The sequence below is a fragment of the Elephantulus edwardii genome, unplaced genomic scaffold, assembly GCF_000299155.1.
Source record: "Elephantulus edwardii isolate Elephantulus edwardi_28Jun2011 unplaced genomic scaffold, EleEdw1.0 scaffold00098, whole genome shotgun sequence".
Taxonomy (NCBI): domain Eukaryota; kingdom Metazoa; phylum Chordata; class Mammalia; order Macroscelidea; family Macroscelididae; genus Elephantulus; species Elephantulus edwardii.
Genome location: NW_006399848.1, coordinates 7093736 through 7120912, shown reverse-complemented (window position 1 = coordinate 7120912; position 27177 = coordinate 7093736). Strand labels below are relative to the sequence as shown.

The window sequence follows — 27177 nt, the reverse complement described above, 5'->3', positions numbered from 1 at the left end:
GTCTGCCAAACACTACTGTCTAGAAGGTCCAGTGGTTAACAAGACTACTAGACAGATAGGCTGTCCTTCGTATAATAACCCTTTGAGATTAAAAGGGTAGAACCTGCCCAAGGACAAACTGCAGACTATAGGAAGGAAGAACGGACAACTGGAAACACAGGAAGAAGGAAGAAAGAAAAAAAGATGTTTTATTGTGGGGATTTATCAATGCCACAAACAAAATGGCCACAAACTGTTGAAAGGGAAACTAATCTGCTTTGTAAACTTCTATCCAAAATGTGTATGAGTTGCTGAATAGCAAAATCACCAAGCAGTTAAATTTGTAGTACTCATTGACGGGATTATAAAAATGGAACAAATATTAAGGAAAATGGTATTTTTAAAAAAATGTAGACATACATGTAGACTTAAAATTCGGTAATTTCACTACTAGGCATAAGAGTGCCTTTGTAAAGTTGAGCTTATTTATTTATAACTATCCAACAACTTTAGGTTCTACATCTATTATTTGGAGAATAAACAGAAAGTATTGAAATGTACACGTTGTTTCAATCTTATTCTGAAAAAAGAGTGCATTTAAAAAATATGAATGGCTTTATGTGAAATAGTGACAATGAAATGATAAACTGGTTACTCTAAAAAGCTACAGTAGAGTGCTGAAATAAACAGTTCCTGACTTCATGTTAAAAGCTTTATGGGGTTGGGGGAAATGGCAGAGAAGTGATACAAGTGCACACTTATGGTCATTGTACTATTCACAACAGCAAAAAGATGGAAAGAAACAAACTGTGGTACATAAAAACAATGAAACACAATTCAAATGAAAAGAATAAAGAGTCTGTGAAACATAACATGGGTGAATCTAGTGGACAGTATACTGAGTGAAATCAGTAGCAAAAGGACAAGAATATATAACCTCACCTTCATAAAAAGCCAAGAATAGATTTATACATAGAAAGTGAACATTCTGCGTGATTACCAGAGATGGAAGATAAAGTGGGAATAATTTTAGAGATAACAGACATTTATTATTTTTGCTGATGTGAAAGGTTAATTAATATTTATGTAAGCTGATGAAGGTGAATGAAGACATTAAGAAACAGACAAGAATAAAGGAAATTATTGGTAAATACATTTAAATATAAATAAATAAATATCTCACATAACTTTGCAACTACAGAAGTAAAAAGAAAAAAATGTAGATGTGGTAGACGAAAAGACAAAGTGGGGCACAGCAGCCACATTAATGGAAACAAGTAGAATAAATAATATTGCTAACATGAGATGAAAAATAACCACTGTTATAGAACAATCTGACAAGAAACTCTTAAAAATCAACCTAATCTACTATGTGAACTGTTGCCTAAACATAAAAACACATTTTAAAAAATGTAGTATTCCTTGCAATACAAAGGTTACAAGTATGTATACCCATTCCTCACTTATGGGTAGATTCCAAAGATCAAGCTGACTGTATTAATAGGCATTATGGGGAAGTGGAGGATGATCATATCAGATCACAAAATGGAGGATAATTATATCATTGTATAACTGCCAAACCAATGATAATTATGGCCCAGTCAGGCTAACACATTACCTTAACAAACAAAGGCACCCAACCTATTAGTGTTCATTACTGTCAGATGCGTATTGTTTTTGTTAGGTATTGTCCAGTCAAGTACAACTAAAAACTCTGTGAACAGATGTGTACCCTGTCCTATACCATGACAACCTCTCAATCTCTTGACACACTCAAGCCCACTGCTGCAGTTACTGTCAATCCAGCTGGTTGAGGGTCTTCCTCTTCTTTGCTGTCCCCTCCATCTTTCCAAGCATGATGCCCTCTAAAGACAGGTGTCTCCCAGTAATATAGCCAAAGTATGCGAGAAAAAGCTTCATCGTCCTTGCCTCCAAGGAGCACTCTGGCTGCACCTTCACTAAGATATATCTGTTATTTTTTGGCAGTACATGAAATATTCAGTACTTTTCTCCGACACCACAGCTCAAAACCATCACTTTTTTTCTTCTGTCATCCTTATTCATTGTTCAGCTTGCAGCAGCACAGTAAGTGATTTAAAAGACCATGGTCTGAATTAGGCATGTCTTGGTCCTCAAACTAACATCACTGTTCCTCAGTAATTTGTAGACATTGCTGACTGCAGACTTTCCCAATGCACAATATCTTCTGATTTCCTGACTGCTGATACCAAATGTATTGATTGTGGATCAAAGTAGGATGAATTGACAATTTCAATCTTCCTCGCTTTATCATGAGATTGCATATTGGTCAAGTGGTGAGAATTTTTGATTTCTTGATGTTGAAATGTTATCCATATTGTAGGGTGTAGTCTTTGATCTTCTGCAGTAAGCATTTCAAGTCCTCCTCACTTTCAGCAAGCACAATTGTGACATCTGCATAAGAAAGGTAACTGATGAGTCTTCTACAATCTGGATGCCATATTCTTCTAAAAAGTCCAGCTTCTTGAATCAGCATACAGAGTGAATATGTATGGATAAAGGATAAAACCCCGAAACAACCTTCTCAATTTTAAACCATTTAGTGCTCCCTTGCTTTGTTCACACAAGAGCCTCTTGGTCTAGGGGTAGGTTTCACTTGAACACAATTAAGTGTTATGGGATTCCGATTCTTCTCAACATTAGCCATAACTTGTTGTCCCACACAGCCAAATGCCTCTGCATACTCAATAAAGCACAAACAGCCATTCTTCTGGTAGCCTGCTTTCAGCCAGGATCCATCTGACATCAGCAATGATGTCCCTGATGTTACTGCCTCATCTAAATCCAGCTGGAACCTCTGACAGTTCTCTATGTATTGCCTAGCTATATTTGAATGTTCTGCAGCAGTATTTTGCTTACATGTGATATAAATAATGTTGTTCAATAATTTTCAAGTTCAGTTGATCATCATTCTTGGGAATGAGAACAAAAATGGATGATCTCTTCCAGTCAATCAGCCAAGCAGCTGTCCTCCAAATTTCCTGGCATAGACTGGTTGAGCCCGTGCAGAGCTGCATCTATCATTTAAAATATATCAATTGGTATCTCATCAATTCCTGGGATCTTATTTTGCCAATGCATTAAGTGCAGCCATTTCACTGCTGCACTGAAGGTACAGGCAAACTTTTTTCAGTGTTGGCCAGTCCTTTAGGTACAGTGATTCTGGGTATTCTCCCCATCTTCTTTTGATGTTTCCTTGATCATTCAAGATTTTGTCTATAGCTTCTTTCAGTACTCCAACTCAAGGCTTCAATTTGTTTTCTAGTTCTTTCAGCTTAAGAAATGCCATGTGAGTCCTTCCCTTTTTATTCTCCAATTCTAGGACTCTGTATATTCTGCTATAATAGTTGTATTTCAAGCTGTCCTTTGAAGTCTTCTATTCAGTCCTTTTAATATCTCAGCCTTTTGTTTTGGTTTCTTGATAATCTAGTGTAAATGTCAGGATTTTTTTGTGTGTTTTTTCTACCCCCACTGTCTTTGTAGATGATATGCATAGTGTACAAAACAGCCAAGATAGTAGATATTTTACTATTGTCATAAATGCAAATTGTCAGATCATGGGATAGTCAGTAAGTGAAGAGCAGATGTAAACGTGTCTGAATTCAGAGTCCCCTCCTTCAGTAATGAAACTGACCATTTCCTGATATTTCCAATGATGACAATGATCTATTTCCTGGTCTTATTTTTAATAGTTTTGACATGCTAGTGGTAAGAAGCTGTGCTGCAATTCCAAAGGCATGCACTTCAAATTCACCAGCCGCTTGGCAGGAGAAGGCTGGGCCATCTCTTCCTGTGTGATTTACTGTCTCTGAAAATTCACGGGAGGGTTAGCTGTAACTTTGTTCTGACTTGCTGTCATATAACAACAAATATTTTTATATTATTTTTTCAGATAACAATGCTTCTATCTCATTTTTGTTGAGTCAAATAGGCAGAGAAAATGGTTAACTTCATGAATATCTGACATATTCACTTCACATCTTTACAAAAGAACGGCAATTAGGTTCTAAGAAGTATTTCAATACATTGCTTAGTCTCAAATGGACTAGCTCTCTCTTCTCTAGGAGGATTAAAATGAAGGTGCTTATCTCTTTCCTTTTGGAAAGACAGATAGCTTCTATTTTCAGAGTAAATACAAACCAATAATAACCTCCAAAATGGCCATACTGATGCAAAGGAAGAAAAAAGAAGGTAGGTAGAAACAGTATATAAAAATACCATCTCTCTTTTTTTATTAGTGCATATTGCTATGATCAAAAGATCACTGGAGAAATTTAAAATAACATATCTACACTGCATTAGTTAGTAATCATATGTAAAACACTAGTTATCTACAAACATTAATTCTCAAACGGCAGTTACTAAACAAAAGTTATTAAATAGGTCCAATACTAGTTTAAGCATTTACATAAATTATACTTGTAATCACTATAATAATATAAAAAAGATAACAAAATTGTCAAAGATTTCATGTTCTTTGGATCCACAATCAATGTTTATGGAAAGAATAATCAAGAAATCAAACAACATAATGCATTGTGCAAATCTGTTGCAAAGGACTTTTAAAAGTATTTAAATAGCAAAGATTTAACTCTGAGGTCTATGATGTACCTGATCAAACTATGGTATTTTCAATTGCTTCAAATCTTTTGAAAGCTGCACAATGATTAAGGGAAAATTACATGAGAACTGGTATCTTTGAATAGTGTTGAAAAAAGAATATACCATGAACTGTCAAAAGAACAAGTAAATCTGTGTTAGAAGAAATGCAGCCAGAATGTTCCTTAGAAGAGTGGTTGGAAAGACTCGGAAGACATCAGGAAGTCAGCCCCTGGAGACGGCGGCCATCATACTTCATAAGGCAAGGTGTCAATGAAAGAGATGTGCAGATCCTTAAGGAGATGAGCTAACAACGTGGCTGTAACACTGGGCTCCAGTACAGCAGCAACTGTGAACATGGTTGAGGATCTGGTACTTTGGTATTTTTCAGAGCACAGGGTCTCTATGGGTTAGACCTGACTCAATGACACTGAATGACAATGACAACAACACAATACTACTACCCAATGAGCATCATTATAATTTATTATTGCATGTGTATGCACATTTAAAATGCATATTCCCTACGAAATGTCTAGAAACTGGTTTGATGCTGTTATAGCTTCCAAAAAGATTGTATCAAGTATTGTCTTCTGATTTTACATCATAATATACTAATTATATTAATAATTTCCACATTGGTTAAAGATCTTGGATTACTAAAAGTAGCAATATGGCAAACAGGAAGATGTTTTATAAGTTCAGTTGACTTTGTTCTCTCAGCTCATTTAAAGAAGAAGATGAGAGCATAACTGTCATATTTCCACCTTACTCTGTGGATTTAATAAAAGCGTAAAGTTGTAAAAAAAAAAACTGCTTCCAACATTCCGCTCTCATAGGTATCTGAACAGTCATCCTATAGAAAAAGCAAACTGAAGAAGCATACAAAATAACGAAATACAAAGGATTTTTTAATCTCATGAAATTCAGAGTTTCAGGGGTTTTTTTTGGTTTTGGTTATAAGACAAGCAATAGGAATATTTTCAAAATACATACAAACCAATGCAGCTATATAATCCCTTTAGAATTAGGTTAGCATTGTATGGAGCCTGAGTTGAGCCTGGTGTGCGGATTTGAAGTTACCAGGTGCTCCTCAAGAAAACAATGTGGAAAGATAGTCTCATAAAGATATATAGCCTTAGAAACCCTGTGAGGCAGCTCGACTCTATCCTTTAACATAGCAATGGGTCTGAATCAACTCAATGACAAGGGGCCTTTCCAGTCCTAGTACTGAACATCTAAGAATCAGACACGATTTTGAGAAAAATGTTAATGGTTTTAAAAATTTATCTGAGAATCATCTATGAGTGCTTATACTCAACTCAATTTATTGCCGTCAATTCAGAACTGATTCACAGCTGCCCCTCCAGTAGGTTTACAAGGCAATAAACTGCATGAGAGAAAACTGCTCATTTTTCTTCAATGGAGCTTGGTGGCTTTGAACAGCCTGAGGGTTCAGTCTTTAGGTTACTAGTGCAAGTCCCTAGAGGCTCTGCCATCAGCGCTACCTTATGTTTATTGTAAACCCTGAAAATATTCTGTTGAAAAAGGTCAATTAGAGGTGACAATCTCATAGAGTTGAAAAATAAAAACTAAGTAAACAAATATATAAAGAAAATAATGACAGCATCTGTTAAGGGATATGAAAAATAAGCAGACTATTATGGTAAAGAGTAAGAAAAAGAAACAGATCTACTGTAGAAAGAATGGTTCAAGACTGACTCTGAGGAATGGATATTGACCAGTCAAGAGAAAAATCTGGGAGGAGAGTTCAGACACAGAAAATATAAATATAAAAAACTGTAGTGTAACTGGGTATTTTGGCTGGCCTAAAGTGTGCTAGGGGGAAAAAAAAAGAGATTTAAGATAATGTTGGAGAAGTAGATCATGGCCAGATCATATGAGGGCTTATATCTGAGTAAACAGTTTAAATTTTATCCTAACCACAATAAAATATCACTACATTGCCTAAGTGAAATAATTTCATTTAAAAATACCACTCAGGCCTCTGCGTACCAAATGGATTCTAATGGAATCAAAGCAGAAGGAAGGATGTAATTTTTGAAAGTTTTATAGTAGTTAAGATGAGAAGTAAGGGTGGTGAGGGCCTAGGGGAGAAAGCATTAAAGAGTAATGGATCTTGATGAATCAATGGAGAAGGGGAAATTTTGTTTAAGATAGGAGTTATTTTTTTTTAAGATAGGAGTTATTAAAATAAGTGTTGCTAAGAGCAACACAGAAAAAAGGGAGAAACTAATGTATAGAGAAAATAGAGTCTTGGAACTGCAATAGTGGATAAGATTCACATCACAAATGAGTACCTCCATGTATATGTAAATGGATACAAGTAAGATGAAGTTGTTGGCAGTAAGAAGCCACAAATACAACCCCTAAGGAATGCAGTTCGAATCTCCCAGCTGGCTCTGCACGAGAAATATAGGCAATCTCCTCCTCCGCAATTAACAGCTTCTCAAAACCCACTAGAGGGTCAGCCATGGATGGTTCCACCTTGAGAGTACATACAAACAACGACAATCATGATATTGCCTATTGGTCCAGTGGTGAGAATTTTTTTTCCTTAACATTGAGATGCAATCTTTATTGAAGGCTACAGTGTTTAATCTTCTGCAGCAAGTGCTTCAAGCCCTCCTCTCTTTCAGCAAACAAGATTGTGTCATGTGCATAACGAAAGTTATTGATGAGTCTTCCTTCAGTTTTGATGCCACATTCTTCTTTATAGAGAGCAGCTTTTCAAATAATTTACAGATTAAATTGGCAACATCAGGATGGATGGTGAAGAGATTGAGATTGTTCACGGCTTTAGTCTGCTTGGCTCCACAATCAACACTCTTGGCATCAGCAGCCAGGAAATTAAAAGACGTATTGCAATGGGAAACTCTGCTGTTAGGGACCTCTCTAAAGTACTGAAGAGCAATGGTGTCTCTCTGGAGACTAAGGTGCATACAGGCCATGGTCTTTGCAATCACTTGTTATGCATCAGAGAGTTGGACAATGACTAAGGAGGATAGAAGGAGAATTGATGTCTTTGAGCTTTGGTGTTGGAGAAGAGTATTGAGGGTACCATGAACTGCTAAGAAAACAAACAGATTCATCCTGGAGAGAGTTAAACCAGGCTGCTCCTTAGACACAAGGATTCTGAGGCTTTGTCTGACATACTCTGGACATGCTGTAAGGAGAGACCAGTCCTTGGAGAAGGACAACATGCTTAGGAGGGAGGAGGGCAGGCGCAGGAGGGGAAGGTCCTCTAGGAGGTGGACTGATTTGGTGACTGGGGTAATTGGGATGGGTGTGTTGGAGACAGTGACATTGGCACAGGACAGAGCAGAGTTTAGGGCTGTTGTACACAGGGTGGCTATGAGTTGCAAGCGACTCGATGGCACATAACCAAAACAACAACAACAACAACTCTGACACACTTCTTTCTTAATTTTAATCCATGTAGTGTTCCCTACATTCCCACAATTGCCTCTTGGTCTAGGTATAGGGTTCACATGGACACAATTAAGAATTGATGCCTTGAATATCCCATGGAATTCCAAAAGAACAGACAGGTGTCGAAGAGGGTGCAACCAGAGGGCTCCTTGAAAGAAAAGATGACAAATACTTTGGATATGTTGCTAGAAGAGGTTATTCCTTAGAAAGGACTACCATGCTTAGAAAGGTGGACAGCAAAGGAGAGGACAATTTGCAATCAGGTGGACTGACAAAGTGACTGCAGCAATGGGTTTGAGTGTGTTAGAGATTGTGAAGATGGTACAGGCTAGAACAGGTTCAGATTCTGTTTTCTGTAGGGCCATGATGAGTAGACCTTGAATCAATAGCACTTAACAGCAAAAAAAAAAAAAAAAAAAAAAAAAAAAAAAAAAATATATATATATTTGTATTTATATATATGTATGTAATTAAACTTGGCTGCTCTAAAATTATGAGGAGCAATGATGTCAGTTTTAAGACCAAGGTGAGCCTGATTCAGGCTATGGTCTTTTCAGTCACTTGCTATATGCATCTGAAAGCTGGACAATGAATAAGGATGATAGAAGAAGAATCTATACCTTTCATTTGTAGAGTTGAAGAAGAGTACTGATTATGCCGTGGACTATCAAAAGAACAAACACATAATGTCTTGGAGACTGTGGCCAGAATGCTCCTTGGAGGCAAGGATGGTGAAGTCTTCTCTCATATACATTGGGTATGTTTTTAGGAAGGGCTATTCCTTAGAAAAGGATGTCATTCTTGGAAAGGCATAGAGAGGGTCAGGGAAAGTGAGGAAGACCTTCAACAAGATGGACAGACACAGTGACTACAGCAATGGTCTCAAGTGTGTTAGAAATGATGAGGACGGTACAGGATAGGGCAGGGTTCAGATCTGTTGTTCATAGGGTTGCTATGAGTTGTACTCAACTTGATGGCACATAACAACAAACTTGGCTGTAGCAATGGATTTAAGCCCAGCAAAGATTGAGATTCTGACAAAGGACTGGGTAGTGTATGGTCTCTACGAATCAGAGTCAGCTAGACAGCACCGAACTAAAAGAACAAAACATATTCACATGTGTTCGGAGAATGATTCCCTTGTCAGAGTTTTCTAGACATATAGGTACAGTAATGGCTGAATAGATGACAGATAAGATAGCATACTGCAAAGGAGGTGACACAAATTTGGTTATAAGGGGACAAACATTATATAAAATTTAAAAATATATGACAATCTGTATTAATAAAAAACCCTTACCTCTCGTTTGTCTAACGCAGCATATTCTGCTTCTATTTCTTCGGCTTCTGGATCCCGTGAGAATACCATCTGAGATTCCAGATTGAGGGCCAAATCTTTGTGGTGTTGCTTTTCAGCACAGTCACAAGGAGTATCTTTATTTTCATTCTCAGCAAACAAGTCTCCTCCATGTTTTACTAGAAGCTAAAGAAGTTTTTTCAAAAACTTGCAATCACAGATTTAAAAGGCTTAAGGTAATGTTACATGTTTTAAAAAATTATAAAATGAACGCAATTTATTAAAAAACAATGTTAAGTACACTCCTTGGGCGTCTGAAAAAACAATGACACTGAAGTATAAAGAGTTTAACTGTGCAAGCTGATTTATTTATATTATATAACTCACTCAATACTGGGGACTTGAAAAAGTCCACAGACTTAAAAAACAGTAAATGGTATCAGCAGCCTTCTCCCATTATCTGAAAGTAGAGTATTCCTATGAAACATTTAGTAAGCTGGACCATTGTAAAATGAAGATGCAAATAGAATTATTTCATACAGGAAATTTTTTTAATTCCCAGGCTAAAACAATAACCTGCAAAAGAACATGTAAAATCTCAAACAAGAGTAATATATCACAGAAGAAGGAGTGATATAAATATGCAGCTTAAACAGAGTAGAAATAATGTATGTACAGTATTTTTTATGGATGATGCTGTTTAATATTCAAAATTATGAATGCTGGTTTTGCTTTTAATTTTTCTTAAAACAAAAAAGAAACTCCTTCCCAGATTTTTTCTATTATGAAAAATAGAATTCTCCTGGAATTTCTTTAGGTGAATGAAAACAGGTACTAATGTAGAATTTTCACAAAAGCAAAGTACATAAAGCTATGAAAAGTGAGGGATACCTATATTGGTATTTTTAGCTTTTCTGTTTCAAAGATTATTTAAAACTCAATCACAAGAATAAGAAGTCATGGTGCTTCAGTGCTAAATGTTAACTGAAAGGTCAGTGGTTTGAATCCACTGGGTGGTTCAAGGAGAAAGATGGGCAGTCTCCCTCTATAAAGTACTTTACTTCTAAGATGGGCAGTCTCCCTCTATAAAGTACTTTACTTCTGACTGCTGCAGATCTAAGAAAATTGGCTTGCTTTGGTTTTTCCAGTTGTAGAAGATCATTTACTTTCACAATTAATACTAATCATAGAAAAGATTAAAAATTTTGGCAAAAAAATCTACTAAAATTCCAAATTATTTTAACTCAACAGCATAGGTTTTTGTTTGTTTAAAAAAAGCCAAGACTAACAACAAAACCTAAGTGGCTATGTCATTCTAGGGGAACTTTGTTAAAAGGATATATAGAATATGAACCCCATTCTTTTAGAAGTGGGAGGAAAAAAAGGCATGTAGAGGAGATACTAGAAAGGCAGCTGAGAAAAGGCTAACAACCAGAAGACCTTTGGTAAGGGGAGATTTCTTGCCTTGACTGACAGTCTCTCTGGAATGAATCTCCACATGAGTTTGAGGATGGACTGGGCACAAAGATCTGTGATTCACTCTTGCAACAGGTAAGAACCTCCTAGCTGGTGGTGACATGGCCCTGGTTGTAGCATTTGGACTTAAGAAAATCAACACATCTGCCACCTTTGGTACACAAGTTAGTTAATAGCCTTATGCCTGACACAAAGGACTGTTATGTTAAAAAGTCTTCAGTGTCCTACTCTTTGGGATGTAAGATAGACAACAAGAGGTCAATAAGATAGCAGGTATTAGATATCCATTAAATTGTTTCTGTATGAAGTCAAATGTTTTTATTTACCTCCTTTTGAAGAGTAAGTTCTAAAATGCTTTTTAAAAAAGGATCCCAACTAAATGTTTCTCATTCTCATGTAAGAGAAGAACTAAAAAAGGAACTGAATATTTTATCTTCACTGAAATTTTTTTAACCTATCTTCAACACTAATAGCATATAAAATGCTCTATGTTAATATCCCCTTATCACTACCTTGTATAGCCATCTAATAAGCCTCCCTTTCCTTGCCCATTGAGAGAAAGAGAGTAGTGTATCCGTTGGTATTCAGGACAAATCTTCTCCAGCCCTCTGATGCATAATTTAAATGGCTGGTGAATCTGTACAAGTCATTTAACTAACCTCTTTAAATATCCATTTACACAGGTCCATCTGTAAAATAGATGGCTGTGGTGGCTCAAATGCAAGCAGTTTGAATCCACCAGCTGCACCGTGGAAGAAAGATGGGTAATCTCCTCTCATGTAATTTACAGTCTCTAAAAATCTGCTGGAGGGTCATCTACAGTTCTGATTTGATGGCATTAAGAAAGTAAGTATCTACAAATGTGGCTTAAATAACTTGGGGGGGGGATCTCAAGAAGATGAGACCCAACCAACATTTGTACATTTTTAAAGGATCATTTTATTCTCTCTAGTTTCTCAACAACTTTGAGCATAATATTTTCTTCTCTTGGTGCCTGACTTCACTTTCTGCCTTTCTACTGGCCCGGCACAGGGGTTCCAGTTCTCTATTTAACTTAATCCTGCTATCCTTGTCTTTACTTTCCTAATACCTACTTTTCTCACATTAGATCCACAGACCAACATTTTCTTCTCAAGCTACTCTCTTGGATCTTCACTTTGCATCTTTGATACTGCCTATTTTCCCCCCTCTATCTTTGGTTTACCACTTCTTCAAATATTCTGATGGCCTGACACAGTGAATGCAACATCAGACTTGGACACAGGGATATGATGAGGATGGTATAGGAGAGAGCAAGGATCTGAACTGTTGTTCAGAGGGTCGCTGTGAGTTGTAGTCAACTAGATAACAAATAATACGCCAAGCCGATGTTATGAGATTAACACTCTGTTAACATTTTATGTGTAGTTAACGTCTTTTCCTTGGAGTTCTCAAATAATATCTTGTTTTTATCTATTAATTCTATGCGGACAACTCTGAACTCTAAATCCATACATACTCTTTTTTACCAACATTTACTCCTCATTTTTAACATCAAGCCATAAATATCATAGAAATAATCTAAAACCTTAATCTCTGTATTTCTAAATGAAAATTAAATATATTCTCTCTTTTAATAGATTCCAATTCATCCTCCTTTTAAAATACTGGTTAATTATTGGCAGGCTACCTAATCTAAACCCATATTAATTTTATTTAAAAGTTAAATGAATTTCATTTCTTCTAAGTATAGACAAGTTATCAGATTATTATAGACAATTCAAAGGAATCAAAGAGTGGAAAATGGTATCAACCAAAGATAGCTGTATCTTATTATATAATAGTATTTTAAAAGCTCCATAATTTTTAACCTTTGCTTTCTTTTATTAACTAAGTTGATAAAAGTCACCAAATGCATGATTTCTTCAGTGACACTTGTATCTGCCCCATTATGCTTCCCAAGCCACTACACAAATCCAAGCTCTTTCTAGGCTCCCACTAGAATTTGAGTAACTTTTAAAAATTCCTATTATTTGACCCAGACCATTGATCTCAGTGGTTGTACAATGGAATCATTGGAACAATTCTTAAATGCTACTAACTGGTGTCATGCTCAGAGAGTTCACCTACTAACTGGTGTCATGCTCAGAGAGTTCACCTTTCGAGGTATGCAATTTTTTGTGTGTGGCAGCCAGGGTAGAAATACATTTTCTGCACAAGAGTTTTGAAACTACCTAAGAAGCAGCTGGGAAGCTTAATCAGACATTTGGATCTGGGCTGGGGATAAGATATGGAAACATTTTACTGTAAATTCCAAGGCACAAATCCTACAGACCACACACACACACATTAAGAAAGGCCTCCCCAAACTTGAATGCAAACACAAATGACCTTAAGGTCGTGTCATAATACAGATTCTGATTCCATAGGTTTGGATGTGGCCCAAGATTCTGCATCTTCAGTAAACTGTAGTCATGAATGCTAATGCTAGACCCTGGATCATTCTCTAAGTAGTAAGCCTTTCAGAAACGCTACTTCACTATTATCTCCATTCAAATGTATTCCATCAAAACTAATAATCATTTTTATACATTAATATAATTTCCTCAATCAAAAAAATCAATAGTTCAATATTCTGAAAATAAATTCTTAGTGCTGGTAGTTAGTACTTTATACTTGGTATAATTATCTTCTCTTTAAATGATTGCTCTTATTATTCTTTTATAAAAAATAAACAAACATCAACCTGCATATAACTGAAAACCATATAAGTACTTTTCAAATTCTGGCATATAAAAGAACCATGAGAACTTGCTGTAAAATTCTTGGGGTCTATCAGTAAAGTAGGGGCCTGTCACTGGAAAAAAGACATCATGCTGGGAAAGTCAGAGAGTCAGAGAAAGAGAGTAGACCTTTACCAGGATGGACAGACACGATGGGCTCAAGAATGCTGGAGACTGGGAAGATGGTGCAGGATGGGGCAAGGGTCCTCTCTGTTGTTCACTGGGTTGTAATGAACTGTAGTTGACTCAACTGCACCCAGCAATACAGGACTACATCTAACAACAACAACAAGTAGAGAGTCTAATTTGAAATCTGGAAGGCTACAGGGGCTTCAGAATATGCTATTCTAATAATTCCAAGAGTTGCTGATGCTGTAAGTCTGAAGAACACATTTCAAATCCCCTTCAACTACTTAAATTGAAATCTTACCCATTCAAATTTTATTGCTACTCATAAAGTCTTACAGGATAATACATCTAAAGTGATTTCTATGTCCCTTCAACGCCACTAACAGTTACCGCATACATAATTAATATGGATCTTAATGTCATAATCTTTTGGGGCAATAATGAGGTCATAACTCTTTTAACTAAAAATTAGAAAACTGAGGCCCAGAGAGAGAGTGCTACTCAACTTCTGAGGCAGGAACACAATCCCAGTATTCCTATCACAGTTTTAAAATTCCCGGTGCTGAAAATACAACATGATTAGGTGAAACTATTCAGTCCCATGTGTGAATGCTTTCTACATATTTTCAACAAAGTGTGAAGTGCAAAGTATAAAACAGGCTCTATGGCTGTAAACAGAAAAGGATGACTATTAACCTCACATTTTCCAGTGATCTCAGAGCTGACACAAAGTAGGTCTAAAACTCTGAATGAACAATTAGGACAGTGGTATACAGGAAATACCCAATATAACACTCATTTTTAAAAACACTTTCAAAGGAGTTCTGGTGGCTTAGTGGTAAGAAACTGCGCTGCAATCCAGAAGGCGCGTGGTTCGCATTCACCAGATGCTCCATTGGAGAAGGATGGGCAGTCTACTCCTATGATAGTAGAATCGGACTCGGCGGTGTAGGGAGGGGTGCAAGGGAAAGTTTGAAACCTTTAACTTCCTATTTCTCCCTTTTTTTATTCTCTTAATGAGCTACAGAAAATCATTTGCTTAATATATTTATGGATGTATTGTCAAATGACCTGATAAATTCAACAAGTTTGTCCTAAAATAAGCACAGAGGGACAACATCTTAACGACTACAGAAGATACAATTCCATAAACCCAAGTCTTTAAGGGTTTTTAAAAAAATTTTTTTTTGTGTGTGTGTGTGTGTACCGTGAAATCAGATCTGACTGGTACAGGAGGAGATTGTTCCTCCTCCAGCAAAGCATCTGGTGGATTTGAACAGTGCACCTGTGGGATTGCAGTACACCTTCTTGCCACTAGGCCACCAGAGCTCGCCTAAGGGTTTTTTTAAAAAGAAACAACAAAAAAAACCAACCCAGCTTGGCCTTAACTATGAATGAAAATCTTTGATAATAAAACTCATCACTTTCAAGTAAATTAGACTCGTCAGTTTTGAGTCAATTAGCCTATCCACTTGAATTTTCGAGAAGGTAAAATCTGCACAGATGGAAACTGCCTATCTTTCTCCCTTACAGCGGCTGGTGCACTGAGCCATCAGAGGTGGCTTTGGGTCAGCAATGCAATCTATGGAGTATGACTCCAGGGCTCCCTTGGAAAGACACAAACATGGCAAATATTTTACTACATTAACAAATAAATGACCAAAAATTAGTACTGAAATGGGTCTTGAGAGGATTTCAGAATCTTTACCCTCACCATACAATATCCAACCATGCCAGAGTTTAAGAGGTTACTTGGGGTCTCAAAGAGGGTCACCCTCTGAAAACTAAGAGGGAGAATCAGTGATCTCTCCACCATAATATGAATTCTGGTAACACTATTGACTTATCATGGGGCTGTTAACATAGACTCAGTGGTCTGAAACCACCAGCTGCTTTGTGAGAGAATGATGAGGCAGCTGGCTTCACTGAAGCCTTAAGAAAGTCACTTAGCCTTAAGAAACCCTAAATACTTTGTCCTAAAGGATTGTTAGGAGTCAGAACTGACTTGAGAAAAGTGGGCATGATGTATTAGCTCTAAGAAAAAAAAATTAATAGTTGTTGCCACTCTTTTACACAAATTAAACCTTTATATTGTACTTGATATTATTGAGCACAATGAAAAGATAAAAATACTATTAAAATATTGTATTCTGCATACATCTCTTGCAGGCACACAGACTGGGCAAGACTAAAGACTGGATCCTGCTCCACCTGACTGAATGAAAGACTGCATACAATACCAGCCCATTCTTTCTTCAACTGTTCTACACTAACAAAGAAAAAAAAGCTGCACACCCACCACCCACCATCCTTAATCACTCTACTGCATTCACCAGAAGACAACAGGTAAAACATGAAGAAATTTCCAACTAACAAGCAATGCAACAAACTCACTCAGATCAATCAGATAATACTGAGAAAATAATACAAAGACAATAACATCACCATGTCTCAGGAGTAGCAGATAATTAAACAAGTGAAAACAAGGTGGAAGAAACAGAAGATCTTTCAGAAGAAATACTATTGGAACTTCCCCATAAGGAATTCAAAAGAATGATAATTCAATGCCTCGGTGGATTGAGAGAGAAACAGAAAACACAGAATTAAAAACTAAACAGAAAAAAGACCAAATAGGTAAAATAAGTGGAAAATCAGGAGCAATACAAAAAAGGAAAATTGAAATGTAGAACATAAAAAAGAAAGTATCAGGAACGGGGAAGCTAATAAAAGCATAAAAGAGCAGAATTTGAAGAATAAGAATACATACTTAATGAAATGAAGCACAGAGCCTTTCATGCTAATCTGCCAGAGGAATACTTAGAAAAAAAGACAAAAGGGAAATGAAGAAAATAAAAGAATTACATGGATGTTACCAAGAGGGAAAACTTATGTTTGACTGGAATTCTAGGATAAAAAGAGACAAGACAACACAAACCATAAAAAAACAAAGCCACCCAACCCCCCAAAACAAACAAACAAACAAACAAACCCCCAACACATCCCAAAAGCACAGAAGAAATTGTTGGAATATTTGCTGGAAGAAAACGTCTGAAGTATTTAGGGCAAAGATGCCGTCCCTGTCATAAGCCCACCCGTGGAGGTGGTGAAGGCACCTGACAATTAATGGCAGGTTCTGGGGATTCAGGAGCTTGATGATTCTTTTCCTATAAGAAATGGTAATAACTTCATTGAAAGTTCTCAGTAGCAATGGAGAGTTAGGCATATAGAAAAGCAGAGAGGTAGTGTGGGATAATTAAAATTAATTGTTAAGGGTCAACAATTCATGTTTATCTCTTCCTTCCTTTGCCTTTAATCTTTGTAAATGCACAAAGTAGCCAAGTAATTAATTTTTCCACTACTGTCATAAGTTTGAAATGTTAGGTTAACAAGAGATGTTAGTCAGAAATAGGTGTACAAAACAGTTTGCAAAAAGTTTGACAGCTTCTTATAAATTCAAATATATGCATTCTGTATGATCCAGTCATTTCATTAAAAAGAAAAGAAAGTACATTTTCATATTAAGAATTCAACATAAATATGCATTGTATTGTAATAGCCTAAAAACGGGAACTAATCCAAGTTTCTATCGATAATTGAGTGAATGAATAGCCAAGTAATATTTCATATCAATAAAGGAAATGAAGTATTTTTTAAAAACCCATCCAAAACCCCAAACATAGGGAAACACTAGCAGCAATAGTGAAGATCAGTAAGACAGAAAATAACAAATGCTGGTAGAGATACTGGACTCCTCATACATTGCTGGTGGAAATGTAACATGACATAAACATGGAAAGCACCTTTGCACTTCCTTAGAAAGTCGGGATTAGAAATAGAATTTCATTCAACAAACCCATTACCTGGTATATAACTCAAGGAAATAAGAGCTGTCACATGAATAGACACATACACACCCATGCTGTTCTTAAAGGCAAAGAGATAAAAACAACTCAAATAAATGTCCACCAAATGGATGAATGGCTAAAGAAACGATACATAATGGAATCTTAAAACACTAAAGGACAATGAAGTATAAAACACTGGATAAGAAGGTGCAGGTAGAGAACATTATGATAAGCAAGATGAGTCAGTCACAAAAAGGAAAATGATGTTATAAATCCATCATTGTAAACAGCCATGAAAGAATTTAAACACAGAGTCATTCCTGAATGGTTACCTAGGATCAGAAGGGAGGGAGAAGGGAGTAAAAATTAATAAATAGATAAGTTGGGCATAGAGAAGGGTACTACCTTACATTAATAAATTGTGTTTAATGTCAGGAAACAAAATGTATATGAATCATGAAATTAAATTGTAATTATGCTATAAAAATGCACATCAAATGCAAGCTAACAGGATTAGTAAAATGTAAAATAACATGATTTTTAAACTTTCACATTGGGAAAAAAAGGAAATAAAGGTTGGGTAAGAATACAGTATATATAAAAGATGAAACTAAAAAATTCTGAGTGCTGGCAAATTGGAACTGATTCATAGGTGACTCTCCAGTGGGTTTTAGGAAGGTAAAGAGGTAAGGAGCTGAGCTGCCAACTCAAAAGCATGTGGTTGATTCAAATCCACCATTGGCTTTGAGAAAGAAAAACGGGTAATCTTCTCCTGTGCGATTTATTGTCTCAGAAAACCCACTGGAGAGTCAGCTGTGGGTTGGTTCCGACTCAATGGTTGTGGTTACTACTACAACAACAACAACAACAACAACAACAACAATCAAATGGGTGAAGACTGCCCATCTCAGCCACTGATGGATTTGAACCCCTGAAGACATATTCAAGGAAGCTCACTGTGGATTATATTACCAGGGTCACCTTTAATACATGAAAGATAGCTTAATATGGGTAGAATGATTTATTGAAATCTGTTAATGAAAATTAGATTATTATCTATTTGAGGTGTGATACATCTAAGTCAATATCCCTTCTGAATATGAAAAAAAAAATGAAAACAACCTTTGGATAGTGTGAATTATGCAATATAAAATGCTAGCACATCAAAGAGTTAAAATATATACAATCACACACTTACATATACGTATTAAGCAAATAACTGGCTGCTACATAGCACAGAATAAACTGTGCACTATTTTTCCTTACTGAGAAAAGGAAGAAAAATGCTAGTAAAATTGTGACATCGAGTTGTTGTGGGCTTTTTAAAAAAAAAATTTAAAAAGCATGACACTGTAAATATATTTAAGAATTAACCACTAAAGTAATGCTTTCAAAAATTTTGGATGAAAGACAGTAATGCAATCATTTAATTGCATCATGACTACGATCAAGAACAATAAATTCCTGCATGGGGAAAGAGTGCAAACCTAACATTAATGGTGAGTTACTATAGAAGAGATTCTTACATAGGTGGTAATCACAGAATTAAATACAGAAAGTTACATGTAAAGAGTCTCACAAATTCTATCACATCTCTACTCTCAAATCCTTAGTCTTCCACCATATTGTGAGTCAATTTCAGAAAACTATGTTCTAAAACAGTTCAGGTTAATTACTAGTTCAAAACCTGTTTTGGAGAAAGTCAAAGAAGAGTGTTCCTTAGAGACAAGGATGGTAACACTTCTCACATGCTTTGGGCATAATATCAGGAGGGGCCAGTCACTGAAGAGACACATCACACTGGTAAAAGCAGAGTGTCAGTGAAAAATAGGAAGATGCTCATGAGACAGACTGATACAGTGACTGCAACAATGGGCTTGAGCATGTAGGAAGATGCTGAGGATGGAGTAGGGTAGGGAAAGGCTCCAGTCTGTTGTTCACAGAATATCTACAAGTTGTAGATGACTTGCTACAACTAACATACAACTATTTAGTGAGTAAAGGTGTATAAATGCATGACATGAAATGACAACCATCATTTAAGTCATTAAAAGTTTAAGAAGTATCACAAATAATAAAATAAAAATAATAATAAAGAGAAGATGATATCACAAATGTGCTAGATGCAAAAGGAATTAATAACACTTAAGATATATCAAATCATATAAACTACTGTATCTTTTTATACAAACAGGAAAACAAAGAATATTCATTATTTTAACAAATTTATCACATTAGAAGTACAAAGTAGTGTGTGTATATATAAAATATGTTGTGTATGTGCACAAAGGATACATATAAATGGACAATACTCAGGTCATTAATTAGGATCACTTTTTTCCAAAAATGGCATATATTGCTGGTAATTAAGAATTCTGTGATCTGATATATAATAGTCCTCTTGCACACTGAAATACAACTATACCAAAAAACTCCTTATATGAATTATATCTGATTTGATATGAATACTGACATCTGAGGAAATAGTTATTTAATGTTTATAACAGTGATGAAAACATAAAAATACACTGTTATAAGAAAAATTTAAGTAAAATATTAGTCAGAAGCACTTTACTACAGAGGAAATAGGGAAAAAAACTAAGATTTTAAAATTATAAGTGTTTAAATATATATATTCATTAGTAGTTATATTGCCAGTTAGGAATTAAGCACTTTAGGTAAGACAAATATAGATTTCACTTGACCAGTTTTACTATACACAGAAAGTGCAAATTTTATATATCAGCAATTAGGAATCTGAAAAATGTAGACTGCATCTCTATTAAAAGCATTATTCTCCATATGACAGTGTTTAATCAATGATGGCTATTATAGGGAATACTAAAAAATTTTTAATTGAAGTTAACTATTTTATTCTCCAAGTTAACCCTTAAGCTGTGCCTTTTACTTGAAACAAGAGAGTTACTTTATTTCAAATGACTTCTGATTCTTTTAAAACTATAAAAGGAAGGAAAAAGTATTAGTTAAATTAAGTGTTAAAACAAATAAATTAGTACTAAAGCATACACTTTATCATGAAAAATTAAAAAGGCCAAGCCAAAGGTTTACCTCTACACAGGTTTTCATCCCTGAAGCAGCGGCATAGTGCAGAGCTGTGTTCTTCTTATTATCAACAGCATCAATAGCTGCTCTCTCATATTCGCCTTGGTCAAGTTTTGCTCCTTTCCATCTTAAAATCATCTGCAGACAATCTGCTCTTCTGAAATCATCTTCAGCAGGGCGGACTAAGCGAGGATGAAGGGCTCCTTCAGATATCATAATTTGAGGTCCCATACACAACAAATGCATAGATGTTTCATTGTGCACATTCCGTTTATTTGGATTTCCATCTCTACCAAAAAGAAAAGTCCTAAAATGGTAACAGAAAAGGATGAAAACCAATTAGTTTGTTTGGTTTACAATTCCATAAGCTGACATACCAGTTTAAGGACTAAAGTGTGTCTGACCCAAGTCCTGTTCATTTTCTTAGCATTGTATTCAATACTCTTACCCAGCACCACAGCTCAAAGGCATTAATTCTCCCTCTGTCATCCCTAGTCATGGTCCAGCTCTCCGATGTATAGCAAGTAATGGCAAAGATCATGGCCTGTATCAGGCACACCTTAGTCTTCAGAGTGATGCCATTGCTCTTCAGTACACTGGAGAGGTCCCTAACAGCAGACTTTCCCATCTCGATACATCTTTTAATTTCCTGGCTGCCAAAAATGACTGAACAGCCCATCAACAGAGAACTCCCAGAAGTCCAGGCTGGGTTTAGAAGGGGTTGTGGTACTAGGGATATTATAGCTGATGTTAGATGGATCATGGCTGAAAGAAGGAGTACCAGAGGAAATGTCTATTTGTGTTTCATTGATTAAGGAAAGGCGTTTGACTGTGTGGATCATATCAAACTGTGTCTGACTCTGAGAAGAATGGGAATCCCAGAACACTTGATCATATAATGCAAAACCTATACTTGGACCAGGAGGCAGCTGTCAGAACACAGCAAGGAAATACTGCATGGTTCAAAATTGGGAAGGGTGTACGCAAGGAATGTGTCCTATCTCCATAACTTTTAAACCTATATGCAGAACAGATTATCTGGGAGGCTGGGCTTTATGAGAAGAAATGCAGCATCAGGATTGGTGGAAGCAGGTTCAACATTGAGACAGTTAAAACAAGCTCCTCCTTGGAGGCAAGGATTCTGAAGCTTTGTCTGACATACTTTAGACATGTTGCAAGGAGGGAACAGTCCTTGGAGAAGGACGTCATGCTTGCAAGGGTGGAGGGATAGCACAGGAGAGGTGGTTTGATTCAGTGACTAGGGGTATGGGGGTACATGTGATGAAGACAGAAAGATTAGCACCGGACAGAGCAGGGTTTAGGGCTATTGTACATAAGAGTGGCTATAAGTCGCAGGTGACTCAACAGCACATAACAACAACAAATCATAATGTTGCCTATTGGAATAGTAGCAAGGATTTTTCTCTTGATTGTGAGATATAATCCACATTGAAGGCTGCAGACTTCAATATTCTGTGATAGGTGCCTCAAATCTCCTTCACTTTCTGCAAGCAAAGTTATGGTTATATGTATACTACAAGTTGTTGATGAGTATTCTTCCAATCTTGCTGTCTAATTTTTTTCACACTGTCCAGTTTCTCCAACAATTTGCTCAGCACATAGACTGAATAAGTGTGGAGAAGGAATACAACCCTGATGCATTCCTATGCAGTGTTTTCTTGTTCTGTCTGGACAATGGCTTCTTGGTCTATGAATGGTTTTGCCTGAGTACAAGTAAGTGTTCTGTGATGCTGTTTATTTTATAGTTAGTGTATGTGTATTCCTGCTCGTTTATAGTTAGATCTTATGGGTATAGTACTTGTCATGTGCTGTACTGAAGTGACCATTAGAGTAGAAACCAAAAGATAACTAGTAAAACATATGAGGATCCAAAGAAGGGGCAGGGTAGGAGCAGAGGGGTGAAATGGGGAGGGGTTTAATCATACGGCTGCAAAATCTGATGGGTAGAGGGAAGGGTGGGTAAAGGAAATGGAAAGACCCGGTTTGAAAAACAATATACACAATTATTTTTTAAGTAAACCAGTATTAAAAAAAATTAAGAAGACTCCTTAGATCGATTGACACACGAAATCTAACAATGAACTTATACACAGCAAATGCTTGTGAGAATGGTGCAGAACAGGGCAGAGTTTCACTCTGCTGTGCATAGAACAGCGATTAGTCAGAGATGACCTGATGGCACCGTGGAGAGAGAGCAGCCAGTGTTCCTTTGAGGCAAGGATGGCAAAGCTTCATCTCACATACTTTGGGCACACTGCTAGGAAAGGCTATTCCTTGGAGAATAACATCATGCTTGGAAGAGATAAGGGATGATGATGATAAGACCCTCAACCAAGTTGACTGACACAGTGACTGCAGCAATGGGATCAAAGGTGTGAGAGATTGTGAAGATGGCACAGGATAGGACAGGGGACCTGCTTTTCATAGGGTCAGTATGAGTGTTAATTCAGTGGCAATTAACAACAACAGAAAGATTTCTGGTTGCTTGCCTGTTCAATCCACACTCTTTTATATCTCACGAGACTGAATTAAAACACATTAAACAACCACAATCCCATACATATAACAAAGAAACTTCTTTCCAAAGAGGATTATAGCAAGGGTTATAATACAAAAACCAAAATTTATTGGCAAAAACTCAATTCTGACTCAAAGCAACACTACAAGCCAGAGCAGAAGGCTTCCAAGGTTGTAAATCTTCACAGAAATAAACTGCCACATCCTTCTCCCAAAAGTAAATGATGGGTTCAAATTACTGACCTTCTGGATTGCAAATGAATAACTAATAATTGTGCTACCAGGGTTCCCTTTTGGAGAGGGACACAATTCAGTGAATAACATAGCCATAATGTTGATTAATAGCTACAATAGAAAATAAATAATAAACACTTTTTGGATTTATAACGGCTCAATTGTCATATATTATTATCACAGATTATAAAAGTAAAACAACACTGTAAAAATGTGGCTAACAAATCTTCTAAGAAATATTCTTAACAAGTTTTAATTTAGGAAGAGATCATTAAAATGATACATTCTGTACGATTCTGCATAATCACATTTAGCTAGCCTTTTCTATGCCCATTTACTATATATCAGTTATTTGCTCTCTTAGTTTGTTCACAAAATGTCAAAAGTTTTGATCATATAGAATCAAGTTCAAGCTAGGATAATGTCTGTTAATATTGAAAGATCTTTTTCTTTCTAATATTAAACATCTCTAGATACTTTTTAATAAGGGGAAGCTATAGTAAGACATTTCTGCAAGTGTTTGCATATTCAATCTTCCAGACTATGGGCAATCAAACCAAATATGCACAGTTTGTTATTCTGAAGTGAAAACAGTTTACATTATATGTATTTACTCAGGAAAGAAACTCAATTTTATTAGACACTGAACCATATTTACATAAACATTTTAAACTACTATGCAATCAAATATTCTAATTTTATTGATTCATATTAGTACTTTCTCTTTGTTTAAATTCAAAGCCATTTTCCTGAATTTACATGAATGTGTAATGGGAATGGCAATTATATAATTGATACATGTTTTAGGTAGGCTCCTTTTTTCCAATTAAGTAAAAAACCAAATCCACTGTCACTGAGTTAATTTCAATTCACAAGAGACCCTCTCGGACAAGGTACAATTTCCCCATAGCATTAAAAGGGTATAATCTGTAAGATTGCCCCATCTTTCTCCCTCAGAGTACTGGAGGGTTCAAACCACTAACCTTTCAGTTACCAGTCAAGTGCTTAACTAGTATGCCTCCGAGGCTTGCTTTATAAGACTTCAACAGTAAAGGGATTATTATAAGGATACTTCTGGGACAAGAGATATGAGATAACTGGCAGGAAGGTAGAGTAACGAAAACATTAACCTGGAAAACACCCTTTGCATTTTGACCTTTAGGTCCCTCAGGAGTCATCTGTTTCTCTATATTCTTTCACTATTACTTAGTTTATAATTGCAATGTATACTTCATCTACATTCAATCAATATGATTCTATTCTTATTACTACACTGTCACAGATTACCAGGACTTGAAATAGGTAACTTCATCATTATCCTTCATTTTTGTTCTTACCCTGAAACTGCCAACTGTGCATGTACATCCTAATCTTTCCATACCCCGAAATCCAGATTTAGCACTCTTCCAACATGTCTCTTATGTTTTCCAGCCCATCTCTCATCACGATGGCTCCATTATTTACCCTTTACCTGGAAGCAAATTTCTGCCCTTGCATCCATTTTCTTTTCTTCTTTCAGCGAGCTCACCCACTCTCAAAACCATTTATTTACCTCTTAATGGTTTCGGTTAATAGACTTCGTGAATTGTTAAGTATTATTGTTGTTATGTACCACTGAGCTGCAATCAACTCATAGCTGACCCTCCAGAGGCAGTAAATTGCACGGGAACTGTAGCTCATCTGTCTCCCATGGAGCATCTCGTGAATTCAAACTTCAGGTCTCTGCTTTGGTGCATGACTCCCTACCACTACACCACCAGAGCTCCCTATGGTATTTTTAGTATCCAAACAGTAGGCAGTAGTGCAACAGGGTTGTTGCACTCAAAGAGTCTTCATTATTACATTTAAAATCGTTCATAATGTTCTATCACCCTTTCTGACTTTTCGCATAGGTTTTTTTCCTCGTACGTATCTCTCACTTCATACTCAACTGAGCTTCCTCTGAAATACAGTTCTCTCTCCTGGGTTTTAATTTCTTAAATAATGCTCTTATCCTTCTAGTCACTAACATACCTGCACACTTCCAGTTTCTCTTAAATATTCTCTTTCAGTTAACATATATTTGTTTAACAGATCTATTTATCAGTGAAACAGGTTAAGTGTTGGCTATTAACTTAAAGTTCAACAACTTGAATCGACTAGCTATTCTGTATGAGAAAGATGGGTAATGTCCAAGTGTTAAGATTTTCAGTCACAGAAACCAACTGGAGGGCCACCTCAAATTGTAATCAACTCTAAATCAGTGGGTTGGGTTTGATAATCTAGGAATTAGGCATATTGTGAAAAAATAGATTCACTCCTTGACCTTATGGTGTTTGCAAGGTTGCTGTTGTTGTATAACACTAGTCTGAACAGACTCACAGCTAAACACATAGCAAGTGTTCAGAGGCACAGAAGGAGACTGTGTACTTTCCTCCCAGGAACAGCTGGCACTTTCAACTGTGCCTCGGAGCTGGCAGTGCAGCTCCTTACCACTACGCCTCCAGAGCTCCCTGACGATCAGTCTTGCATTTTGATAACCCCTGAAATATGAGTTAAAATCTAGAAATCAATCATCAAAAACTTTTAATTAATCCTCAAAGCTACAGACCTTTCTTGAGAATACAATATTGTGTATCAATGAAATGTTCCAGAAAAGGCTTTATGTTTCAATTATATCAAAATAGACCATTTCCAAAGAAGCAAAAGTAGGACTAAAGTTTGAACTTACACATTACAGATGAAAAAAGCTGTCTACCAATGACAAACGAGTAATGAATTGCAGACCTAAACTAGAGTAGACTGGATGCAAAGTCCATGATCTTTTTGCTTGATCAAGCAGCAACTATTTAGTGGAATAGTGGGGTTTAGCACTCAGCTGCTAACTGAAACATCAACAGTTCAAACTCACCCTCTGTTCCCCATGAGAAAGCTGTGACAGTGCACTTCTGTAAAGACTGCTCTGTGTCTCAGAGATTCCAACTCAAACCAAATAACTCTACACCACCAAACAGAACTGCCTCATAGGGTTGGATTTATTTTTAATTGTGTTTCATTCATGTACATTGTTTTAGTTTCTTTTTTTCCCTGTTCCTTCCTTCCCCATACTTTCGCAATCCCAGGATTTACTTCCTCCCATCTCTGCTCCACTGCTCCCTCACCTTCCCTCTTTGTATATCCATACCTATCTCATTGGTTATCCTTCTGTTTTTAAAATAATAGTCATTTGTTCTTATGCACCTGAGTTACTTCCCTAAGCATAATGCTCTCTAGTGCCCCCATGTTTTATAGAACTTGTCAAGTGTTTTTTAAAGCCACGATCTTTAGAGAAGGACACTGCCATCTTTTTTTCATGGAGCTAATGGTGAGTTCAAACCACCAACCTTTTGGTTAGCAGGATTCCGCTATAGAGCTTATCATATTAGAAACTCGATGTGGCAGCTCTTCTCTGTCATGTAGGGTTTCTATGAAAAACAAGTGAGAGGTTGTTGTTGTTGTTGTTATGTGCCGTCGAGTCGCTTGCGACTCACAGTGACCCTATGTACAACAGCCCTAAACTCCACTCTGTCCTGTGCCAATCGCACTGGCTCTGACACTCCCATCCCAATTATCCCAGTCACTGAATCAATCCACCTCATAGAGGGCCTTCCTCTCCTGTGCTGTCCCTCCACCCTCCCAAGCATGATGTCCTTCTCCAAGGACCGGTCTCTCCTCACAACATGTCCAAAGTATGTTAAACGGAGCCTCAGAATCCTTGCCTCCAAGGAGCCACCCGGTTTAACCC

The 27177-nt window shown here is 36.6% G+C and overlaps 1 protein-coding gene across 1 annotated transcript in view; it reads right to left on the bottom strand.

Moving 5' to 3' along the window:
• The window catches only part of ANKIB1 (ankyrin repeat and IBR domain containing 1), a 215849-nt gene that overhangs the window by 81324 nt on the left and 107348 nt on the right, over positions 1 to 27177 (bottom strand). The window contains exons 3-4 of the mRNA XM_006891465.1: positions 20649 to 20949; positions 9371 to 9553 (exon numbers count right to left, since the gene is read on the bottom strand). Coding sequence (XP_006891527.1) covers positions 9371 to 9553; positions 20649 to 20949 — 484 coding nt within the window. The remainder of the gene's footprint in view (positions 1 to 9370; positions 9554 to 20648; positions 20950 to 27177) is intronic.